Raw genomic sequence first — 27,670 nt, 5'->3', positions numbered from 1 at the left:
TGCCATGGATAGCATCAAACCTGGACATTTCACAAACAGCTGCTAATTTGCTGTGATTCAAAACTGCAAATGTTATGGACCTATTGGCAGGAGCGCCCTAGCGGCCTCTTTCAGTACACTCCAATAGCCAACTCAAGACACAGACAAAAGGATTCTTTTCAAGGCTTTAATCCTTTTACAACTTAATGACACTTTCAGATGCTAATCACCAGCGACTAAGCAAGGAACAGCAGAGTAGCCTATGCTCCGGGTAGGCAGTTGGTCCCCGTTTGAAGGAGAATCACTTGAAGACCCTGAACTTATGGGCTAGGGAGAGATCCTCCCTCTTTCCCTTGGGTCCATGGGACATGGCCATTGCTTGCGCGCCAAACTGGTGCTACGCCTCCTTTCTGCGCCCTCCATCGCTCGTCGCTCCCTGCGCCGAGCGTCTAGCAAGCCCCCCTCCCGCACATTCTCACTGCCAGGGTCATTATCTATCTCAGGAATGCCGGCAGGAGGAATCTCTGCCAGCTGCTGTGCCTGTGAGGGATGAGCTGGCTCCTCTCCCATGGATTGCTGATCCTCCTCAGAATCAGAACTGCTCTGGGGTTCTATCGGCTCAGTTTCCACCCTGACACCTATAGAATCTGATTATTTTCAATTCTGTATGTTATTTTCAAGGGAGAACAAATAATCGAGGAGAGTTCCAGGTATTAATTCATATATAAACAAAACACAGAGCAAGACAAGTGCCAATAAAGCTAAAACAAAATCAGACTAAATGCTCATTTTCTGCATCACAGCAAGCTATATGTGACCGTAGCCCTCTTTAGGTATTTGCTGAAGAGGGCTTTCCTGTGAGCATGAAGGGAGCTGGGGATGCATCCATCCTCCACTCCCAATGGGGACGATATTCAAGGGCAGGGTAAGTGTGTTCTGCTGAATGCATTTGCACAGCTCCACGTGACTGGGAACCCTGGCTCATCAGGGTTGGGTTCTCAATAGCATGGGTCTCTGTAACCATGTTCAGCCAAAAGTGGTTAGAGGAACCTTGCAGACTTTCCACATCAACATGGGGAAGGCAGGAGCTTCACACTGATGTGCACTTGGCGCAATGGAACCTTATGTGTGTCAGGGATCTTATACCTGACCTATTCCCCCATTTTATTGGACACATGTTAAGTGAATTTGGAGCCTTTCACTGGAAAGGTATTGGCAAGAAACAGGAAGCAATTATTGCTAGTGTATGTTAACTGGGTGCAGGTTGCAATTTGGATCTATTTTGTTAGTCATAGGACAGTCAGAGCCATCACACAAAAAACTGCTCATTTATATCTTCCAAAATAGATGCTTAACATCCCAGAGTGAAAGATTAAAACTGCAATCCTATACACACTTACTTGGGGTAAGTTCTACTGAACTCAGTGGAGGGTTATTTCTGAGTAGACCTACATAGGATTGTGCTGTAAGAGAATGAGGTATAAAACCTCCAAACTTCAATGTAAATGAACTGCAAAAATTGCATCACCGGTAACAAGATTTCCCCCCTCAAAGACACTCATTTCATTCTTGTGAATAAAGCTGGAACCAATTGCTGAAATTATTAACTGATTTCAATGCCTGCCCTGGAAGTACACAGCATCTTGAAGGATATTTTGCTGCAGGCCATCTCCTCAGGTAGAATGAGGGTGTGTCCTGAATACTGGAATTGGTCTTCATTTGGAAATCCCTACCTTGGCTGAAATATTCAACCCAGGGCAGTGATATTTAACTAAACGTGTATTGACTTTCTCAAACAAACAAAAAGAGTTCAAATAGCACAGACCTTCTTAGTTTTCAGAGATTTCTGTCTATCCCACAGCAGCTCTTCAAATACTCTGCTGTCTGTTTTTACTTTTTTTTCAACATAGTCCAGCCGATCATGGAGAAAATCAACTAATCTCTGAGCATTCTGCTCCTTTGCCTTTATTCTAGCATATTTTTCCCTTTAAGAGAGAGAGGGAGAGAGAGAAAATATCATTACCAGGATAAAATATTATATGGAATTGCTAGGCAGACTGATCTTGCAGAAACATCAAGGCTGTGATCTAGTGAGATGTTTTATATGTGCACAAGGGACAATGTACACGTCTTGCTAGGGTTTATCGGGCCATTTCTTCTTCAGCAGCTCCCCCTGCCGAACCACAAACTGATTTTTAAACTCAGAGGAGTTTAAAAACCAATTTGGGGTTTGGCAGGGGGTGCTGCTGAAGGGCAAATGGCTCAATAAATCGTACACAGAAGAACTAGATAGCTCATAGAAACATAAAACATATGAAGCTGCTTTAAACTGAGTTGGGCAGTTGGTCCATCTAGCCCAGTATGCTTCAGATGGGAGCAGCTTTCTGAGTCTCAGACTGTTTCCCACCCTTGCTACCAAAGGTCTTTTAACTGGAGGTGTCAAGATTGAACCCAGGACCTCCAGCATTCAAAGCATGTGCACCACCGGGAGAGGGACACACAGAATTGTACAGTGTTAAAAAGTAGAGGTTCTTCTTGCCAGATGTCAAACTTATTACTGATGCACTTTAACTCTAATGAGGCTTGGGTGGCACATTTTTCAAGGACCTTGTCTTTAAAATATCATAGGGAATTGGGCAAAAGCAACAAAACGTCCTTCAAAACTAACAAAATGATTGTGGTGTGAACATTTGTACATAAAAGACTACTTCATCAGATGCATGAAGAAGACAATTGAGGAATGCACAAAGTGAAATTATATGCATATACATCACCTTCTTTGTCCATGATGTATCTGATGAAGAAGGCTTTTGTTGCAAAACCCCGTATCACAATACCTTTATTAGTCTTTAAAGTGCCACAGGACTCTTCCGGTGTGTCCCGCTCCCACCTCCAGCTGATTAAATAAGACGTTTGTATTTATAACCAATCTAATCAATGCCAAACACAACTTTATGATGTGAAGTTTTCAAAAAGCTGCATCTTGAAGGTTTTTTGGTACAAATATCAGGGATCCAGAAGAACCTTTAAGAAAAAGGCATCACGCTAGAGCTAAGGAAATTCAGGGCATAGCAGCCAAGGCCGTCCCTCTTGTGAGCCGGCATGAGACCCTTGTCTCAGGTGAAGGATTGGTAAGAGGAGGCAGATCTGTGTCCTCTGCCTGCCTGCCATTCCCTGCTGCTCGGCTAGCCACCACCTGCCTGGCCACTGCTGCTGGCTGTCCCACCCCCACCCTCTAAAAGAAGGCTAGGTTCCTTGCCTGCTGCCTATAAAGCAGCAACTGGCTTTTTCTGGGATTGAAGCATGATGAGGGCTGACTGGCAAGCAGTCCCTTTGCTTCAGTCCAAGGAAAGCCAACAGCTCAGCAGGTTCCCTCCCTCACTGTCATTGCTGTATCAGGAGGGGAAGGAAGCCCAGGGTGTTTCTCTGCCCACTCTCATTTGCTCCTGCCGCCAGGCTCCCATGCTGCTCTCTCTGCCCCATCCCCTTCCAATTGGCCTAGCAGGAGGGATAGAGGTGGGGCAGTGCAAAGGAAGGAGCTGAGCCACGTGGCACACTCTGCCCACCTGTGGGCCCATGGTAGCTGTGGCATGGTTGCTGCTCAGCTTGCTTGATCAGCAGAAGCCTGATGGGTATGCAGAGCAGCTTGGCTGCTGCCTGTCAGCCCTGGATCCAGAGGTGGGTGGTTTCTTGGCTTGACCAAAGAGGGAGGGTGGGTGTGCGAGAGACAAGCTGAGTGGGAAGGCTCATGATCACTCCATTCAGCTCTTCCTCACAGGGAAGCACTCTTGCTAAAGCTACCACCCCTTCCTCTCTTGAGACAGGAAGAGCCACTTCAGGAGCAGATTTAATGAAAAAAAGAGTCGTCCCCCCCCCCCCCCGCTCAGGGATGCTTGATGGTGATCAGGCAAACCAGTTATCTCTTTTCCTTTTCCTCTCCCCTTTCCAATCTAATGGTGCCCTTGCCTCAGCCCTTGTCAGATGTCTTTGAGTTTTCCTGGGACCAGTAAGATTCAGCAAGAGTTAGGACAGGGCTGTTTGTGGCTTAAGCTAAACTCAATTTAAAGCTCTTGTTGATCCCTACTTGGAAGGGAAGGGAAGGCAGCAAGGAAAAGTTCTGTGGCCCCTGAAAGACTAAAAACATACCAAATAAGGATTAGCTGTGAGGGCACTATCCAGTCCTGCACAACACACATACCTCTAGGTTTCCACTCATGAACTCTGCAATGAATAACAAACAATAACAAACCATAACAAGAACTATTCCTGGGTTCCTTAATTCTCCATCAGTGCCATGGAGTGGCATTCCCCAGTTTACTTCCAAGTATGCAATGAAGGGGCAGAAAAATCCACACTTGAGCCATCTAGAATGGCGTGAGCATGGGAGAGCAGTTAAAAGGTGCTCATCATGGTTGATCAATCTGCAAGAAATATGCATTCTGAGATTGAAAGGGGCAGGTGAGTGGTAGAGTTTTGTGTAAGCTTGGCCTTGAAGGGTAGCACAAAAAAGCTGTATTAGTGCATTTGAAGCCCCTAAAATTATCCTGAATCCCATTGATCTGGATGTAACCCAGCACATTTGGGAATAGCAGATGTTTTTAAAAACAAGAGTCCCTATGAAAGCAGGAAGTGAACCTCACTGAGTTTGAGGTGAGGGTTGGGTACATTCATGAAAGGTATCTTGAGGTTTCTGCTGTTCTGGCTCAGTTATGAGTTATGACACATGTATTTGCGGAAGCATCCTTCCCTCCATGATCCTGCATGTATGTTCCTTTATATTGGGTATCACAGTTTTTTCTCCTTGAATAAGCAGAGTGAGGTGGTGTTTCATGAAAGGACAACAAATTGAATGACATGAAACATAAGAAGAGCCATGCTGGATCAGACGAAGGGTCCATCTAGTCCAGCATTCTGTTCACACAGTGGCCAACCAGCTGCCCACAGGAAACCCACAAGCAGGACACCAGTGCAACAGCACCCTCCTGCCCATATTCCCCAGCAACAAGAGGTATACTGCCTTTTATACTCGAGGTAGCATACAGCCATCAGGATTAGCAGCCATTGATAGCCTTCTCCTCCAGGAATTTGTCTAACCCCCTTTTAAAGCCGTCCAAATTGGTGGCCATCACTACATCTTGTGGTAGTGAATTCCATAGTTCAACTATGTGCTGTGTGAAGAAGTACTTTCTTTTATCTGTCCACCAATTAGCTTCATAGGATGACCCCCAGGTTCTAGTATTGTGAGAGAGGGAGAAAAATGTCTCCCTATCCGCTTTCTCTATACCAAGCATAATTTTGTACACCTCTATCATGTCTCCCCTTGCTCTTCTTTTTTCCAAGCTAAACAATCCCAGCTGTTGTAACCTTCCCTCATAGGGGAGTTGCTCCAGTCCCTTGATCATTTTAGTTGCCCTTTTCTGCAATTAAACATGAAAGGGCAGCAAATAGTTGCTTAATTGATTATGAATGGAAGAGGTGGTTGTGGGATATTCGGGTGCAAAAATAACATAGTCAGCCTGGGGTACGATACACCTTGATGGGGCTGAGTGAGCATGAGAGGTGCCATTTGTTATTCTGCCTCAAGCAGCAAAATGTTTTGGGGCAGCCCTCATAGCAGCATATGGATGGTATTCTAACAGTGCAATCCTAAGCAAGTTTGCTCAGAAATTAATCCCATTAAGCATGCTCCCTACTGGATGCTGAAACATCTCTTTAATAAGGGTTTATCTAAGTTGGCTAGTTGTTAAAAAAAACCTTTTTTAAAAAAAAAAGCATATCCCCTCATAAGTGTACTTAGGGCTGCAGCCTAAGTTTCCACGTATGCATTTCAAATCTTTCTTTTTCTGAAGTTATTGTTTCACGCTCCCCACTTCCCCAAGTGGAAGGAAGTTCTAAAGCAGATTTACAGGCTTAATTTCTGTGTAAAAATAGGGTCCTGGGACTTACGGTGTTTTTGTGATAGCTATTTATTTGCAGATATGTAGGTATAGCTGGTGGGAGGCAAGTAAGAACACAGGCAGGCAATGCTAGTGTAATGGGCCATTAAAGCCCATGAAGGAAACACCTCTCTGTTCACTATGTGTGCCTGCACAGAGACCACCAAGAAGCTTAAGTAACTTATAGAAAAACCTGGAAGAGCGTTCAAAAATATGATAATGTTGCATTCTGTTAATAGCAACAAAGCCTACTGGTAGGTGTACCTAGTTTTACAAGGAACTCCCTCCACCCCATTCGTTCCTTATAAAAGATTACATAGAATCTTCCCTAAGTACAGTCCTAAGAGCTGGAAGTAATTTGGGAGAGTAGGAACTTTTTACCACTTATGATGGCAGTGCCTAGTTGCTCAAGCATATTGGGAAATGTTTCTGGCTAAATGTAGGGAAATTTTGAAATGTCCCTTTGAAAAAGATTCTAAGCCTGTGCTTTTCCAGGATTTGGAAACAGATTGCCCATTTTAGCGTTGCAGGGATCTTCTTCTTAGGATGCGATGCTTCCAGATGGAGGGCTTCTAGCACTTACAATCAAGAGGGCAATGTGCAGCAATTCCATCTTTTTTTCCTTAACAGATTTTCCATGGTAGGGAAAGAGATGGAAAAAGTGGTGGGAAAGCATGAGAGAGCTCCGAGTGGAAGACAACAATGTCTGGTTCCCCTGTAAAATTCTGTGACTGAGTCAGGGCAATGGCACCATAAAAGCCTTGTCTGGAAGCACCCTTAGGAAGCCAGCCGAACCTACACTCTCTTAGGAAAAGGATGGGGAAAGCATGGGAGGTATTTAAATACATTAGCATGTCAGTTGAGAGAGGTCAAAGATCCATATAGACCAGAATATTCCTTACTGCTCTGTTTTCATTTTTGGGATACATTGAAAGACTGGAAGAAAATGCCCCTAAACAGCATCGGTGTATTGACATCAATAGTATTCCTTATTATGGCCATTCAAATTTATTTCGAACATTTTTATCTGTTTCTTGATTGTGATATATTTGCCTTGATATATTATATTATTAGTTCTGTAACTTTGTACCTTCTCTCTTCCCATAATGTCATTGTATCAGCAACCCAGCAGTGTGTGGTTGTTGTTTCATTATTGGTTTTAAGCTGCTGCTGCTATTATTATTATTGTTGTTGTTATTATTCTGCCTTTTCCCCAATACTGGGACTCAAGGCAGCTTTACAACATTAAAAACTTATACAGTTAAAAGCTATAAACAGAAATATACAAAAGTTTAAAATATAATTAAATCATCAATAATGTTAAAATTATATAAAATATCTAAATTTTAAAAGGCAGCAAGAAATATAAACCATAGTATCCACCCATCATATTCTCACAGGTCCAGACTAGCTATCCCCAAAGGCCTGCCGGAACAAAAAGGTTTTACCTGCCTACAAAAGCACACCAAGGAGGGTGCCACTCTCATCTGGGAAGGGAGTTCCAGAACCTTGGGGCAGCCACCGAGAGGGCCCTCTCCCGCGTTCCCACCAGACGAGCCTGTGATGGTGGCAGGACCGCAAGAAGGGCCTCCACTGAAGATCTCAGGGCATAAGCAGGCTCATGGGGAGAATATGGTATTTCAGATAACCTGGACCCGAGCCATACAGAGCTTTATAGGACATGACCAGCACTTTGAATTGTGCCTGGAAACAAACTGGGAGCCAGTGAAGCTGTTTTAACAGGGGAGTTGTATGCTCCCTGTGGCTAGCCCCAGTCAACAGTCTGGCAGCAGCTCTTTAAACCAGCTGAAGTTTCCGAACACTCTTCAGAGGCAGCTCCACACAGAGAACGCTACAGTATTCCAAATGGGATGTAACTAAGGCATGTGTCACTGTGGCCAAGTCAGACATCTCAAGGAATGGGTGCAGCTGGCACACTAGCTTTAACTGTGCAAATGCACTCCTGGCCACTGCTGAAACCTGGGCATCCAGGCTCAGGGCTGAATCCAGAAGTACACCCAAGCTGCGAGCCTGTGTCTTCAGGGGGAGAATGACCCCATCCAGCACAAGCTGAATCCCTATTCCCTGATCTATTTTGCGACTGACCAGGAGCACCTCTGTCTTCTCTGGATTAAGCTTCAATTTGCCCTCATCCAGTCTATTACTGCCAACAGATACCAGTTTAGCACTACAACAGCTTCCTTGGAATTAGATGGCAAGGAAAAGTAGAGTTGGGTGTCATCAACGTACTTATTGAGACAAGGAGTTCTCCATGTAAGTAAAATAACATAGTATAACTCCTTGTCGCAATAAAAGCAATTTTAAAAAATGAAGGTAAGCAATGCTTCCTTAAAAATAAAGCTTTGGTAGAGGAGCAACCTTCAATGTGAGTTGTGGATTAAAGCAAAGAGGCTTTTTCCATATAAAGTTACTCCAACATTCCTTAGCATAAAGTATTTTTCCCCTCTTTGATCCTGTACAGCTGACTCATAATTGTCCCCAAAGATCAAGACTATTAGAATGTATGGGCATTCAAGACTATCATGTCTGGTATTTTCAGCTGAATAGAACTTTTTTTCCCCCCCCAGGACTTATCAGTCCCAGGAAATGAAAAGCTCTCATTTCTTTCTTTCTCCAAAGAAACATACAAAATGAATAATCATCCACTAAGTAAAAGATCCCCTTCATGGATCACTGCCTTGTTATGGCGAAGGGTCTTGCGTAACTCAGTGGAGCCATAAGCTATGCTGTGCAGGGCCACCCAAGACAGACAGGTCATGGCAGAGAGTTCTGACAAAATGTGGTCCACTGGAGAAGGAAATGGCAACCCACTCCAGTATTCTTACCAAGAAAACCCCATGGAACGTATCACAAGGCTAAAAGAGATGACGCCAGAAGATGAGCCCCTCAGGTGGGAAGGTATCCAATATACTACTGGGGAAGAGCAGAGGGTATTTCCAAGTAGCGCCAGAAAGAGTGAAGCGGCTGGGCCAAAGCCGAAAGGACACTCAGCTGTGGATGTGTCTGGTGGGGAAAAGAAAATCCGATGCTGTAAAGAACAATATTGTTTACGAACCTGGAATGTCAGATCAATGAATCAAGGTAAGCTGGAGGTGGTCAAACAGGAGATGGCAAGATTGAACATCGACATCTTGGGAATCAGCGAACTAAAATGGACAAGCATGGGCGAATTTAATTCAGGTGACCATCATATCTACTACTGTGGGCAAGAATCCCTTAGAAGAAATGGAGTAGCACTCATAGTCAACAAAAGGGTGGGAAAAGCAGTACTGGGGTACAATGTCAAAAACGATAGAATGATCTCAGTACGAATCCAAGGCAAACCATTCAACATCACAGTAATTCAAGTCTATGCCCCAACCACTGAGGCCGAAGAAGCTGAGGTTGATCGGTTCTATGAAGACCTACAACAACTTCTAGAACTAACATCAAAAAAAGATGTCCTTTTCACCATAGGGGATTGGAATGCTAAAGTAGGAAGCCAAGAAATCACCGAGATAACAGGCAAGCATGGCCTTGGTGTACAAAATGAAGCAGGACAAAGGCTAACAGAGTTTTGCCAAGAGAACACGCTGATCATAGCAAACACTCTTTTCCAACAGCACAAGAGGCGACTCTACACATGGACATCACCAGATGGTCAATATCGAAATCAGATTGATTATGTCCTTTGCAGCCAAAGATGGAGACGCTCCATACAGTCAGTAGAAACAAGACCTGGAGCTGACTGTGGCTCAGATCATGAGCTGCTTCTTGCAAAATTTCAGCTTAAATTCAAGAACATAGGGAAAACCACTAAACCATTCAGGTATGACCTCAATCATATCCCTTATGAATATACAGTCGAGGTGACGAATAGATTTCAGGGATTAGACCTGATAGACAGAGTGCCTGAGGAACTATGGACGGAGGTGGCAAGAATACACAGAAGAACTATACAGGAAAGATCTGAATGTCCCTGACAGCCATGATAGTGCGGTCACTGAACTTGAGCCAGACATCCTAGAGAGTGAAGTCAAGTGGGCCTTAGGAAGCATTACTAAAAACAAAGCTAGCAGAGATGACAGTATTCCAGCTGAGCTATTTAAAATCCTAAAAGATGATGCTGTTAAAGTGCTGCACTCAATATGCCAGCAAATTTGGAACACTCAACAGTGGCCACAAGACTGGAAAAGGTCAGTTTACATTCCAATTCCAAAGAAGGGCAACGCCAAAGAGTGTTCAAACTACCGCACAATTGCGCTCATTTCACATGCCAGCAAGGTGATGCTCAAAATCCTACAAGCTAGGCTTCAGCAGTATGCGAACCAAGAACTACCGGAAGTACAAGCTGGGTTTCAAAGAGGCAGAGGAACTAGAGATCAAATCGCCAACATTCGCTGGATCATGGAGAAAGCAAGAGCATTCCAGAAAAATGTCTACTTCTGCTTCATTGACTATGCTAAAGCCTTTGATTGTGTGGATCACAACAAATTGTGGCAAATTCTTAAAGAGATGGGAGTACCAGACCACCTTACTTGTCTCCTGAGAAACCTGTACGTGGGTCAAGAAGCATCAGTAAGAACTGGACATGGAACAACCGATTGGTTCCAAATTGGGAAAGGAGTACGACAAGGCTGCATATTGTCACCCTGCTTATTTAACTTATATGCAGAGTACATCATGAGAAACGCCAGGTTGGATGAATCACAGGTCAGAATCAAGACTGCCGGGAGAATTATCAACAACCTCAGATATGCAGATGATACTACCCTAATGGCACTCTTGCTGAGGGTGAAAGTGGAGAGTGCAAAAGCTGGTTTGAAACTCAACATTAAAAAAACGAAGATCATGGCATCTGGCCCCATTACTTCCTGGCATATAGAAGGGGAAGAAATGGAAGCAATGACATATTTTATTTTCTTGGGCTCCAAGATCATTCACCACAGACGGTGACTGTAGCCATGAAATTAAAAGACGCTTGCTCCTTGGGAGGAAAGCTATGGCAAACCTAGACAGCATAGTAAGAAGCAGAGACATCACCTTGCCGACAAAGGTCCACATAATCAAAGCTATGGTTTTCCCAGTAGTAATGTATGGCTGAGAGAGCTGGACTATAAGGAAGGCTGAGCATTGAAGAATTGATGCTTTCGAACTGTGGTGCTGGAGAAGACTCTTACGATTCCCCTGGACTGCAAGGAGGTCAAATCAGTCAATCCTAAAGGAAATCAACCGTGACTACTCCTTGGAAGGGAAGCTGAAGCTCAAATATTTTGGCCACCTAATACAAAGAGAAAACTCTCTGGAAAAGACCCTGATGCTGGGAAAGGCTGAAGGCAAAAGAAGAAGGGGATGGCAGGGGATGGCAGGGGATGAGATGGCTAGATAGCATCACTGATGCAATGAATATGGACTTGAGCACACTCCGGGAGAGAGCGCAGAACAGGAAAGCCTGGCGTGCTATGGTCCATGGGGTCATGAAGAGTCAGACACGACTGAATGACTGAACAACAACAAAGTAAAAGATGCAAGTGAACATCAATTTTATTAGGTTTGGGTAAGCCTAAAATACTATTTGCAAGATAGATCATGAACTTGGGCAACCCCCCCCCCCAATACTCCTTATTAATTTATAAATATTGAGTTATCTTCAAATAATACAGTGAAGATTATACATAATGCTAGTGTTTTTCAGTGGTATTCAACTGCTGCCCCTTCACCGACAGAAGGCATTTATCTGTGAAATAGCAGAGGGTGATTTTCAGCAATTCCCTCTTCCCCTGCAGCCAACTATGCCCCTATTCCAATCTGCTCTGGCAGGCTGGGGATCCCTTCAAAACAGAGTGGAAGGTAGCAGAGGGGAGAGGAGGAATCACTGAAAATTGCCCCTCTCTTTTCTGCTGATGGACACCTTCTATCAACGGAGGGACACCAAATGGATACCCTCCATTGTTTATAGGAATGGAGACTCTTACCTCAACTCTGCTACATATTTCTCTGTGGCATCCAGCTGTTTTTGCTTCCCTTCACTTAAGTTATTTAGTTTAGCGATTTCCTTTTGAAATTTTGCAATATTGTCATTGACTTTAGCCAGCTGGCTTGAAATATCTAAATATTTCTCCTGAAAATTAAAAAAAATATACTTGTGAATTTTGCCAGGCAAGATATCCTGATATTGTGTTTTAAGTGCACAATTACGTGCAACGATGCATGAAATTGCATACCCAAGAAATAGAACCGTTTTCAGAAGTGCAGTTGAAACATTTAGTGCAAGTGGAATAATGCTATTTCTTCAAAGCATAGACTTGTACATCAAAGTTACTGTTCTCAAATGTGTTTTATTGTTAGACTACCAGAAAACTAAAATAATTCAAAAATGTGTTTGAACATTCACACATTGCCCCTTTCTCATTAATATATGTGCTCTTTTCAATCATGTTCTCATGTAGACAATACACTAGTCTTCATATTGCTTATGCTATAAAATAAATCATGGTGATATCTGGTGTAGTATAATGGTTCAGTGCAAGTTGTGAAGCTGCTGCTTCAAATCTCAATTCTCTGCCACAAATTTACTAAGTGGTCTTAGGCAAGCCACTATCTTGTGGCCTCAGCTCCATCAACTATAGTATGGGTATAATAATACTGACCAATCTTCAGGCTTGTTGAACAGTCTAACATTCTATATAAATAAATACATACATACATAAATACATAAATTCAGTGTCTTTAGTTCACAGTGCAAGGAAAAACAGCCAAAAGACATCTAATCAAAACCCCCTGTATTAATTTAAATTAAGGGAGAATCCTGCATGAATGAAACCATAATAAAACCACAGACAAAGATCACTACAGGTTCATTATTATTATGTTATCTTAGTTGAAGCAAAGGCCTTCACATTACATGCATTTTGATGGTAGTTATAGGAAATGTTCTTTCAGGCTCATCTAGTTTCTGTGTTTATAAAGAATGATATAGCACGAAGGTCTGGTCCTTCATAGAGGCGCGGTCTTAGATGGTGATGCTGGAAGACTTTTGTTCCACCCCATGACCATTAGCCTGTGTGGTGCTGCAAGGTTCCATCCTGTCCCCCATGCTTTGTAACATCTGCACAAAACCACTGGGGGAAATCATCAGGAGGTTTAGGCTGAAGTGTTATCAGTATGTGGATAATACTCAGCTCTACCACTCGTTTCCATCTACACATCCTAGGGAAGCTGTGGAATCTTGAGCCAGTGTCTGGGGGCTGATTTGGGGTGGACGAGGGTGAACATGCTGAAATTTAATCCAGTCAAGATGGAGGTACGGTGGGTTGGGGAACCAACTACTCTGAATGGAGGTTTACAACTGGTCTTAGATGGGGTTGCACTCCCCCTGAAAGACCAAGGCTGTAGTCTGGGGGGTCCTCTTGGACTCTGTGCTAACAGAGAAAGCCCAGGTGGCTGCAGTGTCCAGGAGTGCATTTTATCAGCTTAGGCTAGTATGCTGACTGCAGCCCTATCTGGAGAGGACATACCTTGCCTCAGTTATCCATGCACTAGTGACATCCAGGTTGGACTACTATAATGCACTGAATGTGGGGCTGCCTTTGAAGATGGTTCAGAAACTTCAGCTGGTGCAGAATATGGCTGCCCAAGTATTGGTGGGGGCGAAGCAATTTGATTATATAATGCCTATACTGCACCAGCTGCACTGGTTACCAGTATGTTTCTGAACCCAATTTAAAGTGCTGGTTTTGACCTTTAAAGTCTTAAAAGTCTTAAATTGCCTTCACCCATATCAGTCTCCCTGGGCTCTTCCATCTGCCCACCTGTGAGAGCAGTTAGGTGGGCGACCACACATGGGAGGGCCTTCTTTGCAGTGCCTCCACACCTTTGGAATAAGTTGCCATCAGGAGTCCACCATGCTCCATCATTACAGGCTTTTAAGAAGGCCTTAAATACATATTTTTTTACCTTGGCCTTCTCCTGCTGTTGCTGCTATTGCTATTGTTGCTGTTGTTGGTGCTGGGTTTTTATTGTTGGTTTTTATTGCTGTTTCTATTGCATTTATGTTTTTATCACATTTAATATTGTACTGGTCATGTGTTTTATTGTTGTAAGCTGCTTTGGGAGGGTTTCTGCCCTGAAAGGCGACCAAGAAATATTGTAAATAAATAAATAATTAAGTTCTAACAAAAGATCAGAGGATAAGAGCCAGTTACCAAAATACACTAAAGCTGATGGGCACACAGGAGCAGACTTGGCTAAAGATGCTTGAGGAATTTGATTTTTCTTAACTCCGTTATGAACCAAATTAATCCACACCTTCTGGACTAAGGTGCAATTTGGAATGGAGCTATTCATTGATTTTTGCATTCTCTGAATGTTGCAACACAGTTCTCAGCTCAAAAATCAACATTTAGAAATGGGTATTTTGAGCAAAAATACATTAAAATATGCATTTAAATCAGCTTTGAATTTAACAACCCGCCTGGTAACCACAGATAACCAGGAATTCAAAGCAGGAGAGGGAGCAGGCTGGTAGAGGAGTGATGGATCCATCTGTCCCTCCACCAGCCCCTTTCCATGCTAGCTGCAGAAGAAGGAAAACCCTTCCCTCTGCAAACAGCAGGCAAATTAGGGATGGGTGTGTTAGTTTGGTTTTGATAATAATTCGCCAACATTCGCAAAGCTCCCCATATTTGAGACTAAACGAATTTAAGATTTTAAAAAAAATTGAATGTGGGAGAAACAGAAACTGACAGATTCATCCACCCAGGCCACTGTCAGGGTGGAAACTGAGCCGATAGAACCCCAGTGCAGTTCTGATTCTGAGGAGGATCAGCAATCCGTGGGAGACGAGCCCGCTCATCCCTCACAGACACAGCAGCTGGCAGAGATTCCTCCTGCCAGCATTCCTGGGATAGATAGTGACCCTGGCTGTGAGAAAGTGCAGGAGGGGGGCTTGCTAGACGCTCGACACAGATGCAGGGAGTGACGAGCAATGGAGGGCACGGAAAGGAGGCGTAGCGCCTGTTTGGCGCGCAAGCAACGGCCGCCTCCCGTGGACCCAAGGGAAAGGGGGAGGATCTCTCCCTAGCCCATAAGTTCAGGGTCTTCAAGTGATTCTCCTTCAAACGGGGACCAACTGCCTACCCAGAGCATAGGCTACTCTGCTGTTCCTTGCTTAGTTGCTGGTGATTGGCATCTGAAAGAGTCATTAAATTGTAAAAGGATTAAAGCCTTGAAAAGAATCCTTTCCTCTGTGTCTTGAGTTGGCTATTGGAGTGTACTGAAAGAGGCCACTAGGGTGCTCCTGACAGCTTGGTCCCCGTTCCTCTTTTTTTTTCTCTTTTTTTCTTCTCCTACTTCTGAATGGAGGATGCCAGGGACCCAGCGGTGCAAGCTCTGGCGCAAGAGAACCATATTCTCCGTGATCAAGTGGCTCAACTGACGACTGCTGTACAGAATCTACAAGCTGCAGTTCAACCCCCACCACCTCCAATTCCCCCCCGCCGCAAGTGCCCGGTGGCTTTGCCAGAGAAGTTTTCTGGGGAGAAAGGACTTTTTCAGATATTCAGGGCCCAATCGCAGCTGTACCTGTGCCTTCGACCTGAGGATTTCCTGACGGAACAGGTTCGTGTGGGCTTCATCATTAACCTACTTTCAGGCGTGGCAGCTAAATGGGCTTCAGGACTTCTTCTCGCTAATGATCCCCTGCTTGGGGACTATGAAGGTTTCATGACAGCGATGGCCAGATTTTTCGGTGACCCCCTGCACACGCAGACGGCTTCTCAGGAGATTCGCCGCCTCAGGCAGGGCAAGGACTCAGTTTCCAGCTATGCGACAACTTTTCGCTTGCTGATGCAGGATTTACAGTGGAATGATGCTGCGCTGGTGGCTCAGTTTTTGGACGGTTTGAACAACGAGATCTTGGACGAGTTGGCACGCACACCTGGCCCACCAACTTTGGAGGACCTCATCCAGACCTGCCTCCAGATAGATAGTCGGCTGGAGGGGTGCCGGCAGACCCAGTGGGGCATCGGGGGCTGAGATTTCCCTCCTCCCATTCCCTGCCCCTTCCCCCACCCCCCGCCCCTGTGGTGGGGGCGGAGGAGACCCCGATGCAGGTGGGAGCTACCCGAGCCCCACTGCCGCTGGAGGAACTAGAGCGGCAGCGTGCTGAGTGCCAATGCTTTTGGTGTGGAAAGCTGGGACATTTCGCTAAAACCTGCCGCGCAAGACCCACAGCTCCTCTGCCTCCCCCTCCTCTCCTTCCTCCTCCTCCTTGCCCCCAGGCCTGACTAGGCTGCCCCCCAAGCCTGTTGGGGGTCTCCAGTGTGGGGGTTGGTTCCACACCTGGTGGGTGCCTTCCACAACCCCCCCACCCTCCCATCTGAATTTGCATGTTCACCTCCGCTCCCCCCAGTGGAGTGGGGTGGAAGCCCTGGCTTTAGCGGACTCGGGTGCTATGACCAGTTTCATGGATGAAACCTTCGCCCTTATGGAAGATTCCTACCCTGCCTCTTCCTGCCCCCTTGGCAGTGGAGACCATCGATGGGCATCCTCTTTCTTCGGGCGCGGTGACCCGGATTACAGCTCCGCTCACTCTGCGCGCCTAGTCCCACGTTGAGCAGGTTCAGTTTCACTTGGCCAAGGTTCCCCAATACCCAATCATGCTGGGTTTTTCCTGGCTCTCTAAGCATAACCCTCAGATTTCTTGGGAGCTTCAGCAAGTGGAGTTTGCGTCTCCCTACTGCCGGGAGCATTGCCTCCCAATCGCGGCGCCAGTCCCAGTCCAGGCCTTAACCCTTTCCTCCCCCTCCTCGTCTGCTTCTGGCAGTTCTTCAGCTACTGTGATCCTCCCAGAGAAGTATGCGGCTTTTCGGGATGTTTTCAACAAGAAGGAGGCCGACCAGCTCCCCACCACCACCCACTTGACTGTGCCATTAACCTCATTCCAGGGGCGACCATCCCCGCTGGCTGACTGTATTCGATGTCGGAGCTGGAACTTCGAATTCTGTGGGAGTTTTTGGACACAAACCTCAGACGTGGCTTCATTCACCCCTCCTCCTCCCCCACCTGCACCCCTACCACCTTTGTGACCAAGAAATTGGGAGAACTCCGAACGGTGCATGATTACAGAGCCCTCAATTCAGTCTCGATCTCTGACAAGTACCCCCTCCCCCTGATCCCTGAGATGCTGGAGCACCTGGAGCGAGCCAAGATTTTCATGAAGTTGGACCTGCGTGGTGCCTACAATCTGATTCGCATCCGGGAGGGGGATGAGTGGAAGACCTATTTCAGCACCCGGTACAGAGCGTATGAATAGCTAGTGATGCCATGTGGGCTCGCCTCCCCCCCCCCCCCATTTTCGCGTTTTATGAATGCCATCTTCCAGGACTATTTGGACACTTTCCTCATTGTGTATCTCAATGATTTACTTATATTTTCTGAGGACCCCCACGCCCATCAGCACCATGTCTCCACCGTCCTCCAGCACCTCCGCGAGCACCATCTTTATGCCAAGCTGGAGAAATGTGCGTTTGACCTAACCTCTTTGGTCTATCTTGGCTACATTATCTCAGCTGACGGTATCAGGATGGATCCTGCAAAGGTCCAGGCTGTCGTCTCCTGGCAGGCTGCATCCACCAAGAAGGACTTGCAATGTTTTCTGAGGTTTGCTAATTTCTACAGAAAGTTCCTGCCCAGCTTTGCTCGGCTGACATCTCCTCTCACAGAGCTCCTTAAGGGCAGGAAATCTCCTTTTCATTGGACGGCATCTGCCCAACAGACTTTCGCGGAACTTAAGAAGCTTTTTAGTTCTGAGCCGATCCTGTTACATCCCGACCTGAGGAAGCCTTTTGTGGTGCAAACTGATGCCTCTGACTTTACGGTGGGGGCGGTGCTTTTTCAGCCAGATTGGGCGGGCGGTGGGTTGCAACCCTGTGCCTACCACTCCAAGAAGCTGAACATGTCTGAGAGGAATTATACCATCTGGGAGAAGGAACTGTTGGCCATCAAGTCCGCTTTGGAGACCTGGCGTCATCTGCTGGAGGGGTCACAGCACCCAGTTGAAGTTAGAACCAACCATCGCAACCTGGAACATCTTCAGACAGCCCGTGCCTTAAACCAGAGGCAGATTAGGTGGTCTTTTTTTCCCCTCCGGTTCCACCTTAAGATTTGCCATGTGAAGGCCTCCGACAACCTACCAGCAGATGCTCTTTCTCGTAAGCCAGACCTCCAGCCAGGGGGTGAGGGAAATCCCCCCCCTCTGATTCTTCCCCCCCAGAGCCTGGCGGCAGCTGCAGTGCCTCACTCTTGGGAGGAGCTCCTTTACTCTGCACAGGCTCAGGATGCTTTTGTTCGCACAAAAGTGAAGGAATTGGGGCTAGCCTCCGCCCCCCTTACTCTACCCCCTTCTCTTTGTGAGGTGGCCTGCTTTACCATTCCGGTTGGGTCTATGTGCCTTCTAGACCCCTCTGCAAGAAGGTCCTCCATCAGTGCCACGACTCCCCCACTGCTGGGCATTTTGGCTTCTCCAAGACCCTGCACGGAGTGACATGGGATTTTTAGTGGCCTCGTGTGTGTCGGGACGTCAAGACCTATTTCGCCTCCTACCCAACCTGCCAGCGGGTGAAGGCCCCCTCAGGGAAGCCCTCAGGCTTGCTTCACCCCCTGCCTACCCCCTCAGGATCTTGGAAACTGCTCTCCCTTGACTTCATCACTGACTTGCCTCCCTCACACAGTAAGACCACCATTCTGGTGATGGTGGATTTGTTTTCTAAGATGGCCCATTTCATCCCCTGCTCTGGGTTGCCAACAGCCAGGGAGACGGCGGAGCTGTTTTTGGCACATGTTTTCCAGCTCCATGGATGGCCCGAGGGTCTCATTTCGGATAGGGGGGCCCAATTCACTGCCCATTTCTGGAGGGAGCTACTTGGGCTTCTCCATGTGACGCGCTGTCTTTCCTCCACCCACCATCTGCAGATGGACGGTCAGACCAAGCACACCAATGCGACTCTGGAGCAATATTTGCGCTGTTATGTCAATTACCAGCAAGATGACTGGTTTTCCTTGCTGCCTCTCTCAGAATTTGCTTATAACAATGCCTGCCATGCTTCCACCCGCCAAACTCCATTTTTTGCCAGTTTTGGTTACCACCCCAAGGCTTTCCCGTCCACCTTAGCTCCCTCTTTGGTGCCAGTGGCCCATGACTTTTTAGAGGAGTTGCGAGCGGTACACCACCTCTTATGGGACTCCCTCGAGCAAGCCAAGACAGCCTACAAGGCCTCTGCAGACTGGCGGCGCCAGCCGGGTCTGTCTCTGCAACTGGGGGACTGGGTTTGGTTGTCCACCCAATACCTCCCCTCTCACTCACCCACAAGGAAGCTCGCGCCTTGCCACACGGGGCCTTTCCAGATTACGGCCCAGATTAACCCTGTTGCTTTTTGCCTGGCTCTCCCCCCCTCCATGAAGATCCATCCTGTTTTTCATTGGTCCTTGCTGTCCCCCCTGGTTTCTGGTGACCCTCATTGCTCGGTCAGTTCCCCCCCTCTGCCAGTGCTGGTGGAGGGGGAGGAGGAGTTTGAGGTTGCGGAGATTCTGGACTCCCGCCTTTCTCGCGGCCGCCTGCAATATCTAGTGGACTGGAAGGGGTACGGGCCAGATGAGCAAACCTGGGAACCCACGGAAAATGTGCATGCTCCGTTGCTGCTGAGGCACTTCCACCAGCTGTACCCCCAGAAACCCAGGGCCTCAGGGGAGGAGCACGAAGGGGGGCCTCATGGGAGCGGGGATGTTGTTAGGGTGGAAACTGAGCCGATAGAACCCCAGTGCAGTTCTGATTCTGAGGAGGATCAGCAATCCGTGGGAGAGGAGCCAGCTCATCTCTCACAGGCACAGCAGCTGGCAGAGATTCCTCCTGCCGGCATTCCTGAGATAGATAGCGACCCTGGCTGTGAGAAAGTGCAGGAGGGGGGCTTGCTAGACGCTCGACACAGATGCAGGGAGCGACGAGCGATGGAGGGCGCGGAAAGGAGGCGTAGCGCCCATCTGGCGTGCAAGCAACGGCTGCCTCCCGTGGGCCCAAAGGAAAGAGGGAGGATCTGTCCCTAGCCCATAAGTTCAGGGTCTTCAAGTTATTCTCCTTCAAACGGGGACCAACTGCCTACCTGGAGCATAGGCTACTCTGCTGTTCATTGCTTAGTCGCTGATTAGCATCTGAAAGAGTCATTAAGTTGTAAAAGGATTAAAGCCTTGAAAAGAATCCTTTCGTCTGTGTCTTGAGTTGGCTATTGGAGTGTACTGAAAGAGGCCACTACGGCGCTCCTGACAGCCACAGGCTTTGAGTTAGGGATGGAGGAGAATTCCACCATGGACCCCAATGAGGTCGGATTCTAAAGAATCTGGCCCCCCGGAGTCTGTGGCGGAACGGAACACTTACCTCCGCCTCCCTGCGGAATCCTCTTCAGCCGGCTCCTCCGGCTCCGGAGCACCAGTGTTACAGCTGCCATGCTGTGTCGCTGGCTGAGGGGGATTGACTGTGGACACAAATGGCATCCTGGATGCCATTTGCGTCCTCAGTCAATCCCCCTCAGCCAGCGATACAGCATGGTGGCCATATTGCTGGAGCTTTGGAGCCGGCCGGTGGCTCCGCGAAATTGCTGCGGAGTGGAGCCAGCCAAAGAAGATTCTGGGGGGAGGAACGGATCACCTCCCCCCAAGGGCGGATTCCCGGCTGGACCAGCAGGTAGGGAATCTTCCCATCCCTACTTTGAGTGCTTAGGTCATAAAGATCTGGGTTTGAATGCCTGTGTGTTCAACCATGCTAGTTCTTAATTAGGGTTGCACCTCTTTTTTCTGACAGGATCCTCATCTTTAACAGCTATATGACAGGTTGTGGTCCTTTCCATGCCAGGAATAACTGTACTTATTGAATTTGGCCAGTGCTGATGGGTGAGAATTTTGTTTCAGTTCAGTACCAAAATTTGCAAAGTTCATCATATTTGGAAGAGAAAGAACTTGAGATTTAAAAAATTTGAATGTGTGAGAAAGCAAAACTGACAAATCTATCTATCCCTAATAATGCAGTAGGCTTGTGAAGGAGGGATAGATCATTCCATCCCTCCTCTGCCAGTTCCCTAGACTGAAGGCATTTTTTTACTAGCTTGCTAATAGGCTAGTAGCCTACATTTACATGCTGGCTGGTAGCTTCTCCAGCATGGAAGCACAGGCTACTAGCCTCTTAGCAAGCCAGTAAAAAAAAATCATTCTAGTAAGTTGTGTGAGCTTGTTTACAAAGATGATTTAAATATCAATATTCATGCAGATTTTTTACATGGCAGATTAATGTGGAAACAGGATAGAACAGACTAATGAACGAACACATGTGAAAGACTAATTCTTCCATCCTTAGGCTTGTTGCACAAGCAACCTGTGAATCAGAACCGCATATACTAAAGGGTGCTGCACATCTAGCTACTGGAACTAGATTGGGAGCCACATACACAGTGCCAAACAGATTATCAGTACTGTCAGTTGTCACCACAGCAGTGCTTGGGCAGAGAGAGAAAATAAGTCTCGTCCCCTTTTCAATCCTTCCCCATGCAGGTAACGGGGATGAAGGAAAGGGGAGCTTGGATTCAGGCTTCATCCCCCCCAAACTAGACAGTGACAATGTAAAAGCTGATAGTGCCATCTATTGGGTGGCCAGGCACTCAAGCAGATATGAGAGCGCAGCAGTGTGCAGGTAGACTACTGCACTGCACATGTATCTCTGGAGCAGGGTGGATTGATTAAGGCTGAAATTTTAATCAATTAATTAGTGCAATTAATCAAGGATTGAAATTTGGCCCCCAAATTATTGGTGAACCTGTTAACAAGCAAAGAATCTGGGCCCTGGGACAAGAGTCTAATTAAAGAAGCAATCTAGTGCCTAATTCATTCAATGCAGAGTTTTTGTTCCTGTTGATGAAGCACAGGAAGACTAAGGATTTAAAATTGTCTAACCAAATTAGACATGTAGATTGTGCAGAGTATTGGATGTGGGCAGCTGTTTCCCTGTTCCAGTCCTTCCAGGTACTTCGTAATTCCATCCTTTGCTCTTTTATCTATTTTATTCCATTTCTATCTTGCCCTTTCTCTAAGGGCTGGATCCAGGTTCTGCCTTCTGGAGACAGAAGGGCTCCATTCACAGAAGTTTCCCCCACTCAATATTCCTTCTCCCCGCACTGCAGCCTACCCCATTGGCAAGGTCCCCCAACCCTTTGTGTACTATTTGGGGGGCACTGGAAGGGCTGTCCTGGGGACAAGAGGGCAGAGAAATCTGCTTCAACCAGCCCAGTTGCACATGCCTAAATCTGGATGAAAGCCTTGGAGTTTTCCCTATGCTCACAACAAGTTAGAGTAGAAATGTGTTAGAGTAGCCTTCCTCAGCGTAGTGAGATGGGTTAGAGTAGCCTGCCCCAAACTAGTGCCCTCCAGATGTTTTGGACTACAACTCCCATTGTCCCCAACCATTGACAATGTTGATGGGAGCTGTCTTTCAAAACATCTGGAGGACACCAGGTTGGAGAAGGCTGGGTTGGAGAGACAGATAAAGTATTTTAAATAGAGGCAAATACCAAGAAAAACTCCCAAAGCAATTTGCATATTAAAATATTTAAAAAAATTATTAACAACACAACATAAAAAGCAGACTATAAGCAACTTAACACATACACATCATGAAGGAAATGCAGAAAAGAAAAGATTTAACCTGCCTTCAGGAAGAATGAGCTGCATCGATCTCCTGAGAGATGGCGTTCCTGATTCCAGAGCTGCAACAGAAATGACTCTGCTTCTTGGGGAGGCTAACAGCCCCCACATTAGATAAAACCTTCAGCACAGCCTCATTGGAAGTTATGAATTGTCAAATGATTCAAATGGGACGTAATCAGGGCCAAGGTCATTTAGGGCACAATCCTACGCAGTTTTAGATGGAAAAAAGTCCTACAGCTATGCTGGCTGGGGAGTGCTGGGAGTTGTAGGACTTTTTTCTGTCTAAACCTGCATAGGATTGTGCCCTTAGGGTTTAAAAGAGTAAGCCAGCACCTTGAATTGGACCTTGAAATGAATCAGCATCCAGTGCAGATGTTTTTAAATAGATGTTTTAGATCTCAGAGATGGGATGATTTTTCTTACTGATTGATCCCCATCTTTACAAGGGTTCTTCCTCCCCACCCCCATAATTATATGCTAGCAGCATTAAGATTCACCTCCTGATACACAGTAGCCTGTTCAGCTGCTGTGGGAATTACTGAGCCCTTCTGCCAAGGACCCCTCCCCTCAGCCCAGCGCTAGGAAAAAAGGAAGGTGCTTAAGATTTACTTTCCCAAAGCCCAGAAGACACAGAAGTTAACAAAACCTTGTGAAATATCCTAAGAACACAAACCTTGCAGGTGAGGAAGATTTGAGTGAGAAATTTCCTTTTAAAACACCATGTCAGGATTGGGCAGAGACCATAGAGTCAGAAGATGAGATGGACAAGTTGCAGAAGGGGAGGGGGAGAGTGTGGCAGATGCACAGATCAGATGTTGCCCTAAGATCGCAAAGCAAATGAAAGAATTAAAGTGGTCTACCAGCAGGTTATCCCATCACAAGGGGTCTTTAAGGGAAAATCCTCTCTGAGGGCAGGACTGAGAAAGCCTTTCCAGTTTTGTGTTGAAGTGTAATGTGAGATTTGCAACAACCTTCTATCCTACCATAGTGCATCTCTCAAAGAGATCTTAAGTAAGCTAGTTAGGGTTGGGCAGCTTAGTCAAAGAACTAAAATCTGAACTGCTAAAAGACTGCCTGTTTCTGCATAATAAAACATATTGGTTGGTTTAGAAATCGAGTCTTTGGTGACTATGCACCGGGAGGGCTCACCTCCTGACATAATACAGCCAAATGTCCAGATATAAAAAAGGAGTTTATATGGGGATGAAAAGAGAAAAGAAGGAAGAACAAGGGAAGGCAACTATCATACACACAATTCCAAATAAAAATCAATAAATCAATCTAACTTAGCTATCTACAAGTTACCTTACCTGAGTAGAATCTTAGATTTTAGAGCCTATGCAGCGTTCCTTGCAGAGAGGGTGGTCTGAGAGAGCACATCTTTGGCCTCTTGATTAGTTGTTTCCAAAAAGACCCAGACTGAGAGCAAAGTCTGTGATATTTATGGGAATCTGATTAGTAACAGATGGCCCCTTAGTGGAGATGAACTGCTGTTTTGCTAGATGGGGTTATAAGCTCCATTTCTGACATCAGTGGTCTAACTGACAGTCTTCCCTCCCAGCTGAGCAGAGCAGAACAGAGGAAGCTGCTCCAGCTGGTCCAGGGACTACAGAAGCAAGCAAGCTCCCAGAGAGTGAGCGACCAGAGCAAGCAAACAGGGGGAGCAAACAGGAGTTGGCCAGGGTAGTTCTAGTGGTAGAAGAGACAAAGAAGACAAAGGAGACAGAGGCAAAGAGGTAAATGGGCTGCGGGGAGCCCAGGGGGGTCTTTTTTCTTTCTGAGCATCTGTGAGCTTACCAGGTGGTAGAAGAGACAAAGGAGACAGAGGCAAAGAGGTAAGTGGGCTGCAGGAAGACCAGGGGGCTGTCCTTTCTCCTTCTGAGTGGCTGTGAGCTCACCAGGTGCTTCTGAGAGCGCCAACTGAATTGGGGGGGGTGGCCTGAGTGCTCCCAGCAACTGTGGGCAGGAAGCTTCAGTCTGTTTCCCGCCTCCCAGCAGAGCAGAGCAGAGCAGAGGAAGCTGCTCCAGCTGGTCCAGGGACTACAGAAGCAAGCAAGCTCCCAGAAAGTGAGCGACCAGAGTGAACAAACAGGGGAGCAAACAGGAGTTGGCCAGGGGAGTTGCAGTGGTAAAAGAGACAAAGGAGACAGAGGTAAAGAGGTAAGTGGGCTGCAGGAAGCCCAGGGGGCTGTCCTTTTTCCTTCTGAGCGGCTATGAGCTCACCAGGTGCTCCTGAGAGTTCCAACTGAATTGGGGGGGGGTGGCCTGAGTACTCCCAGCAGCTGTGGACAGGAAGCTTCAGTCTGTTTCCCGCCTCCCAGCTGAGAAGAGCCGAGGAAGCTACTCCAGTTGGTCCAGGGACTACAGAAGCAAGCAAGCTCCCAGAGAGCAAGCGACCAGAGCGAGCAAACAGGGGGAGCAAACAGGAGTTGGCCAGGGGAGGTCGGCAGGGGAGGTCAAGGGGGAGGCCCCTAACATTTTTTTAAATTATTTTTTCTTGTATCACACACTTCCATACCAGTGGGACTCTGCTTTTAACCTCTACTGAGTAGAGGAGCAGGCACAGGCTAGTCTAGAACAATCACAAAGCTAGACACAAAAAGGGGAAAGAGGCTATGGAAGGACAGGACTCTCCAGTGGTGGTGACCTGCAAGGTGTGTACAATGTTTGTTTTCTTGCCTGAGAACAACATGGCCTACACCTGCAACAAGTGCAAGTCGATCACGCTGCTGGAAGGAAAAGTAGGAGGACTGGAGAGGCGACTGTCGACCCTCCGGGGAATAAGAGAACACGAAGAGTTCTTGGACAGAATGGTGGAACTACAGCAGCAAAGTGAAGACCAGAAGCTTGAAGAGCAACAGCAAGATGAGGCAGAAATGGGAAATGCTGTGGTAAGGAAAAATGCAGTAGAGGATACTCCTTGGGAAAGGGTGACAGTTAGGAGAAGAAGAACTAGACACCACTCTGCACCAGTGGAAGCAGTGGAGCTGTGGAACCGATTCCAGGTACTTGAGGATGAGCCTGCAAAGGAAGAATTACAGGGGAACCTGCGTGAGAATGAGCAAGAGGCTGAAGGTCAGTCAAGCAGAGGCGATGAAACCCATGCCTACAACAAGAAGAGAAGAGTAGTAGTCGTGGGAGACTCCTTGCTGCATGGGATCGAGACCCAATTATGTCACGAAGACCCGTGGACTCGCCAGGTATGTTGTCTCCCGGGAGGACAGATTAGAGATGTGACTGAAAGGTTGCCTGCACTCATAAAGCCCACTGACAGGTATCCCTTTCTTCCAATCCATGTGGGAACAAATGATACCGCCAAGCGGAGCTACAAAGAAATCATGTCAGAATTTGAAGCTTTGAGAAGGAAGCTCAAGAAAATTGGGGCCCAGATAGTTTTCTCATCCATCCTTCCAGTAGTTAGAAGAGGGATAGAAAGGGAAAGAAAAATACTCCGGGTGAATCACTGGCTATGAAGGTGGTGCCGGCCTGACAGATTTGGATTCTGGGACCACGGCCTATACTTCCTGGAAGATGGGCTGTCGGCAAGGGATGGGTTGCACCTCACAAAGGATGGGAAGAATGTGTTTGGCCACAGCATGAAGAACTTCATCAGAAGGGCTTTAAACTGAATCCTACAGGGAAGGGAGATGTAACGTTGCGGGTAACAGTGGACAAAGGCTCATGCACCGCAACGGAGAGAACAGCTCTAATAGAGCCAATAATAGTCTTCAGAAACATGTAGGAAGAAAGCCAGACTATGAAGCACATGGTCTTCGATGTCTATATACTAATGCCCAGAGTATAGGAAACAAACAGAACAAACTTAACTCTTAATACAAGAGGGAAATTATGACTTGATAGGTATAACTGAGACTTGGTGGGATGACTCTCATGACTGGAATACAGCAATTGAAGGATATAACTTGTTCAAAAAGAACAGGAGGAACAGAATGGGAGGTGGGGTTGCACTGTATGTGAAAAATACATATCTCTGCACAGAAATACAGGAGGATGAGCTTGGTAGCCCCATCGAGAGCATCTGGATCAAAATAAATGGAGCAAAGAATAAAAGGAACCTGGTGGTCGGAGTCTACTACTGGCCACCCAATCAAGGAGAAGACGAGGATGAAACTTTTGAAAAGCAAATAGCCAATGTTTCAAGGAAGCATGATGTAGTAGTAATGGGGGACTTCAATTTCCCTGATATTTGTTGGGAGACAAATTCTACAAAACATGGGCCCTCCAGGAAATTCCTGAGTTGTGTGGCGGATAACTTCCTCCTACAGAAAGTAGAGGAAGGAACTAGAGGATTGGCTATCCTTGACTTGATCCTAACCAACAGGGATGACTTAGTGGATAAAGTAGCAGTTATAGGAACTCTGGGGGAAAGCGACAATGTTATACCTGAGTTCTTGGTTCTAGGGGAAGCAAAAGCTGATTGTTCAAACTAGGGATGGCGGAGAATTTCTCCCCGAATCTTCGGGGGGCCGAGCACCAACGCATTCGGCCCCCCGAAATTGGCGGTGAAATTCTCTGCCCCCCCGCCCCCCCCCCGGAATGGGACTTACCATTGGCGAATGTCCCTCCCGGCGGTGGGTCCCGGCGGCGGTTCGTCGGCCTTTCGTCGGGGGGGGGGCAGCTGGTCTTCCGACCGGCTGCCGCCGCCGCCATTACAAAGTGTAAAAAAAACACAAAACCCCGTGATAGGCTACGTAAGAAGTAACGTAGCCTATCATGGCTAGATTTCCAAAGTCAGCCATGACAGGCTACGTAAATCGTTACGTAGCCTATCACGGGTTGTTTTTTTTTTTTTACTTTTTCTTTCACGGCCGGTGAGATTTGGCGCTTCTCCCCGGCCTGAATTTCGGCCGGGCAAGGCGGGAAGCCTCCCCCCTGGCCTGAATTTCGGCTGGGCGAGGCAGGACGGCTCCCCCCCCCTGCCTGAACTTCGGTGGGAGAAGCGAAGCGCCTTCCGCCCACCGCGAAGCACCCCTGCAAAAAGGTAAGTGACT

At 46.9% G+C, this 27,670-nt stretch overlaps 1 protein-coding gene across 2 annotated transcripts in view; it reads right to left on the bottom strand.

The window, feature by feature from the left end:
• The window catches only part of CCDC178 (coiled-coil domain containing 178), a 246,907-nt gene that overhangs the window by 149,803 nt on the left and 69,434 nt on the right, over positions 1-27,670 (bottom strand). Inside the window, exons 17-18 of one of the 2 annotated variants that reach the window (XM_084848088.1) lie at positions 11,891-12,036; positions 1,805-1,964 (exon numbers count right to left, since the gene is read on the bottom strand). The exons of the other annotated variant lie outside the window; for it this stretch is intronic. Of the exons in view, the coding sequence (XP_084704214.1) occupies positions 1,805-1,964; positions 11,891-12,036 (306 nt within the window). The remainder of the gene's footprint in view (positions 1-1,804; positions 1,965-11,890; positions 12,037-27,670) is intronic. 2 annotated transcript variants of the gene reach the window in all.

The sequence above is a fragment of the Heloderma suspectum genome, chromosome 4 (genome assembly GCF_057233095.1).
Source record: "Heloderma suspectum isolate Gila_16-S chromosome 4, 16-S_ref, whole genome shotgun sequence".
NCBI lineage: Eukaryota > Metazoa > Chordata > Lepidosauria > Squamata > Helodermatidae > Heloderma > Heloderma suspectum.
Note: the sequence above shows the minus strand (reverse complement) of the source record. Positions and strands in the feature narration are given on the sequence as shown.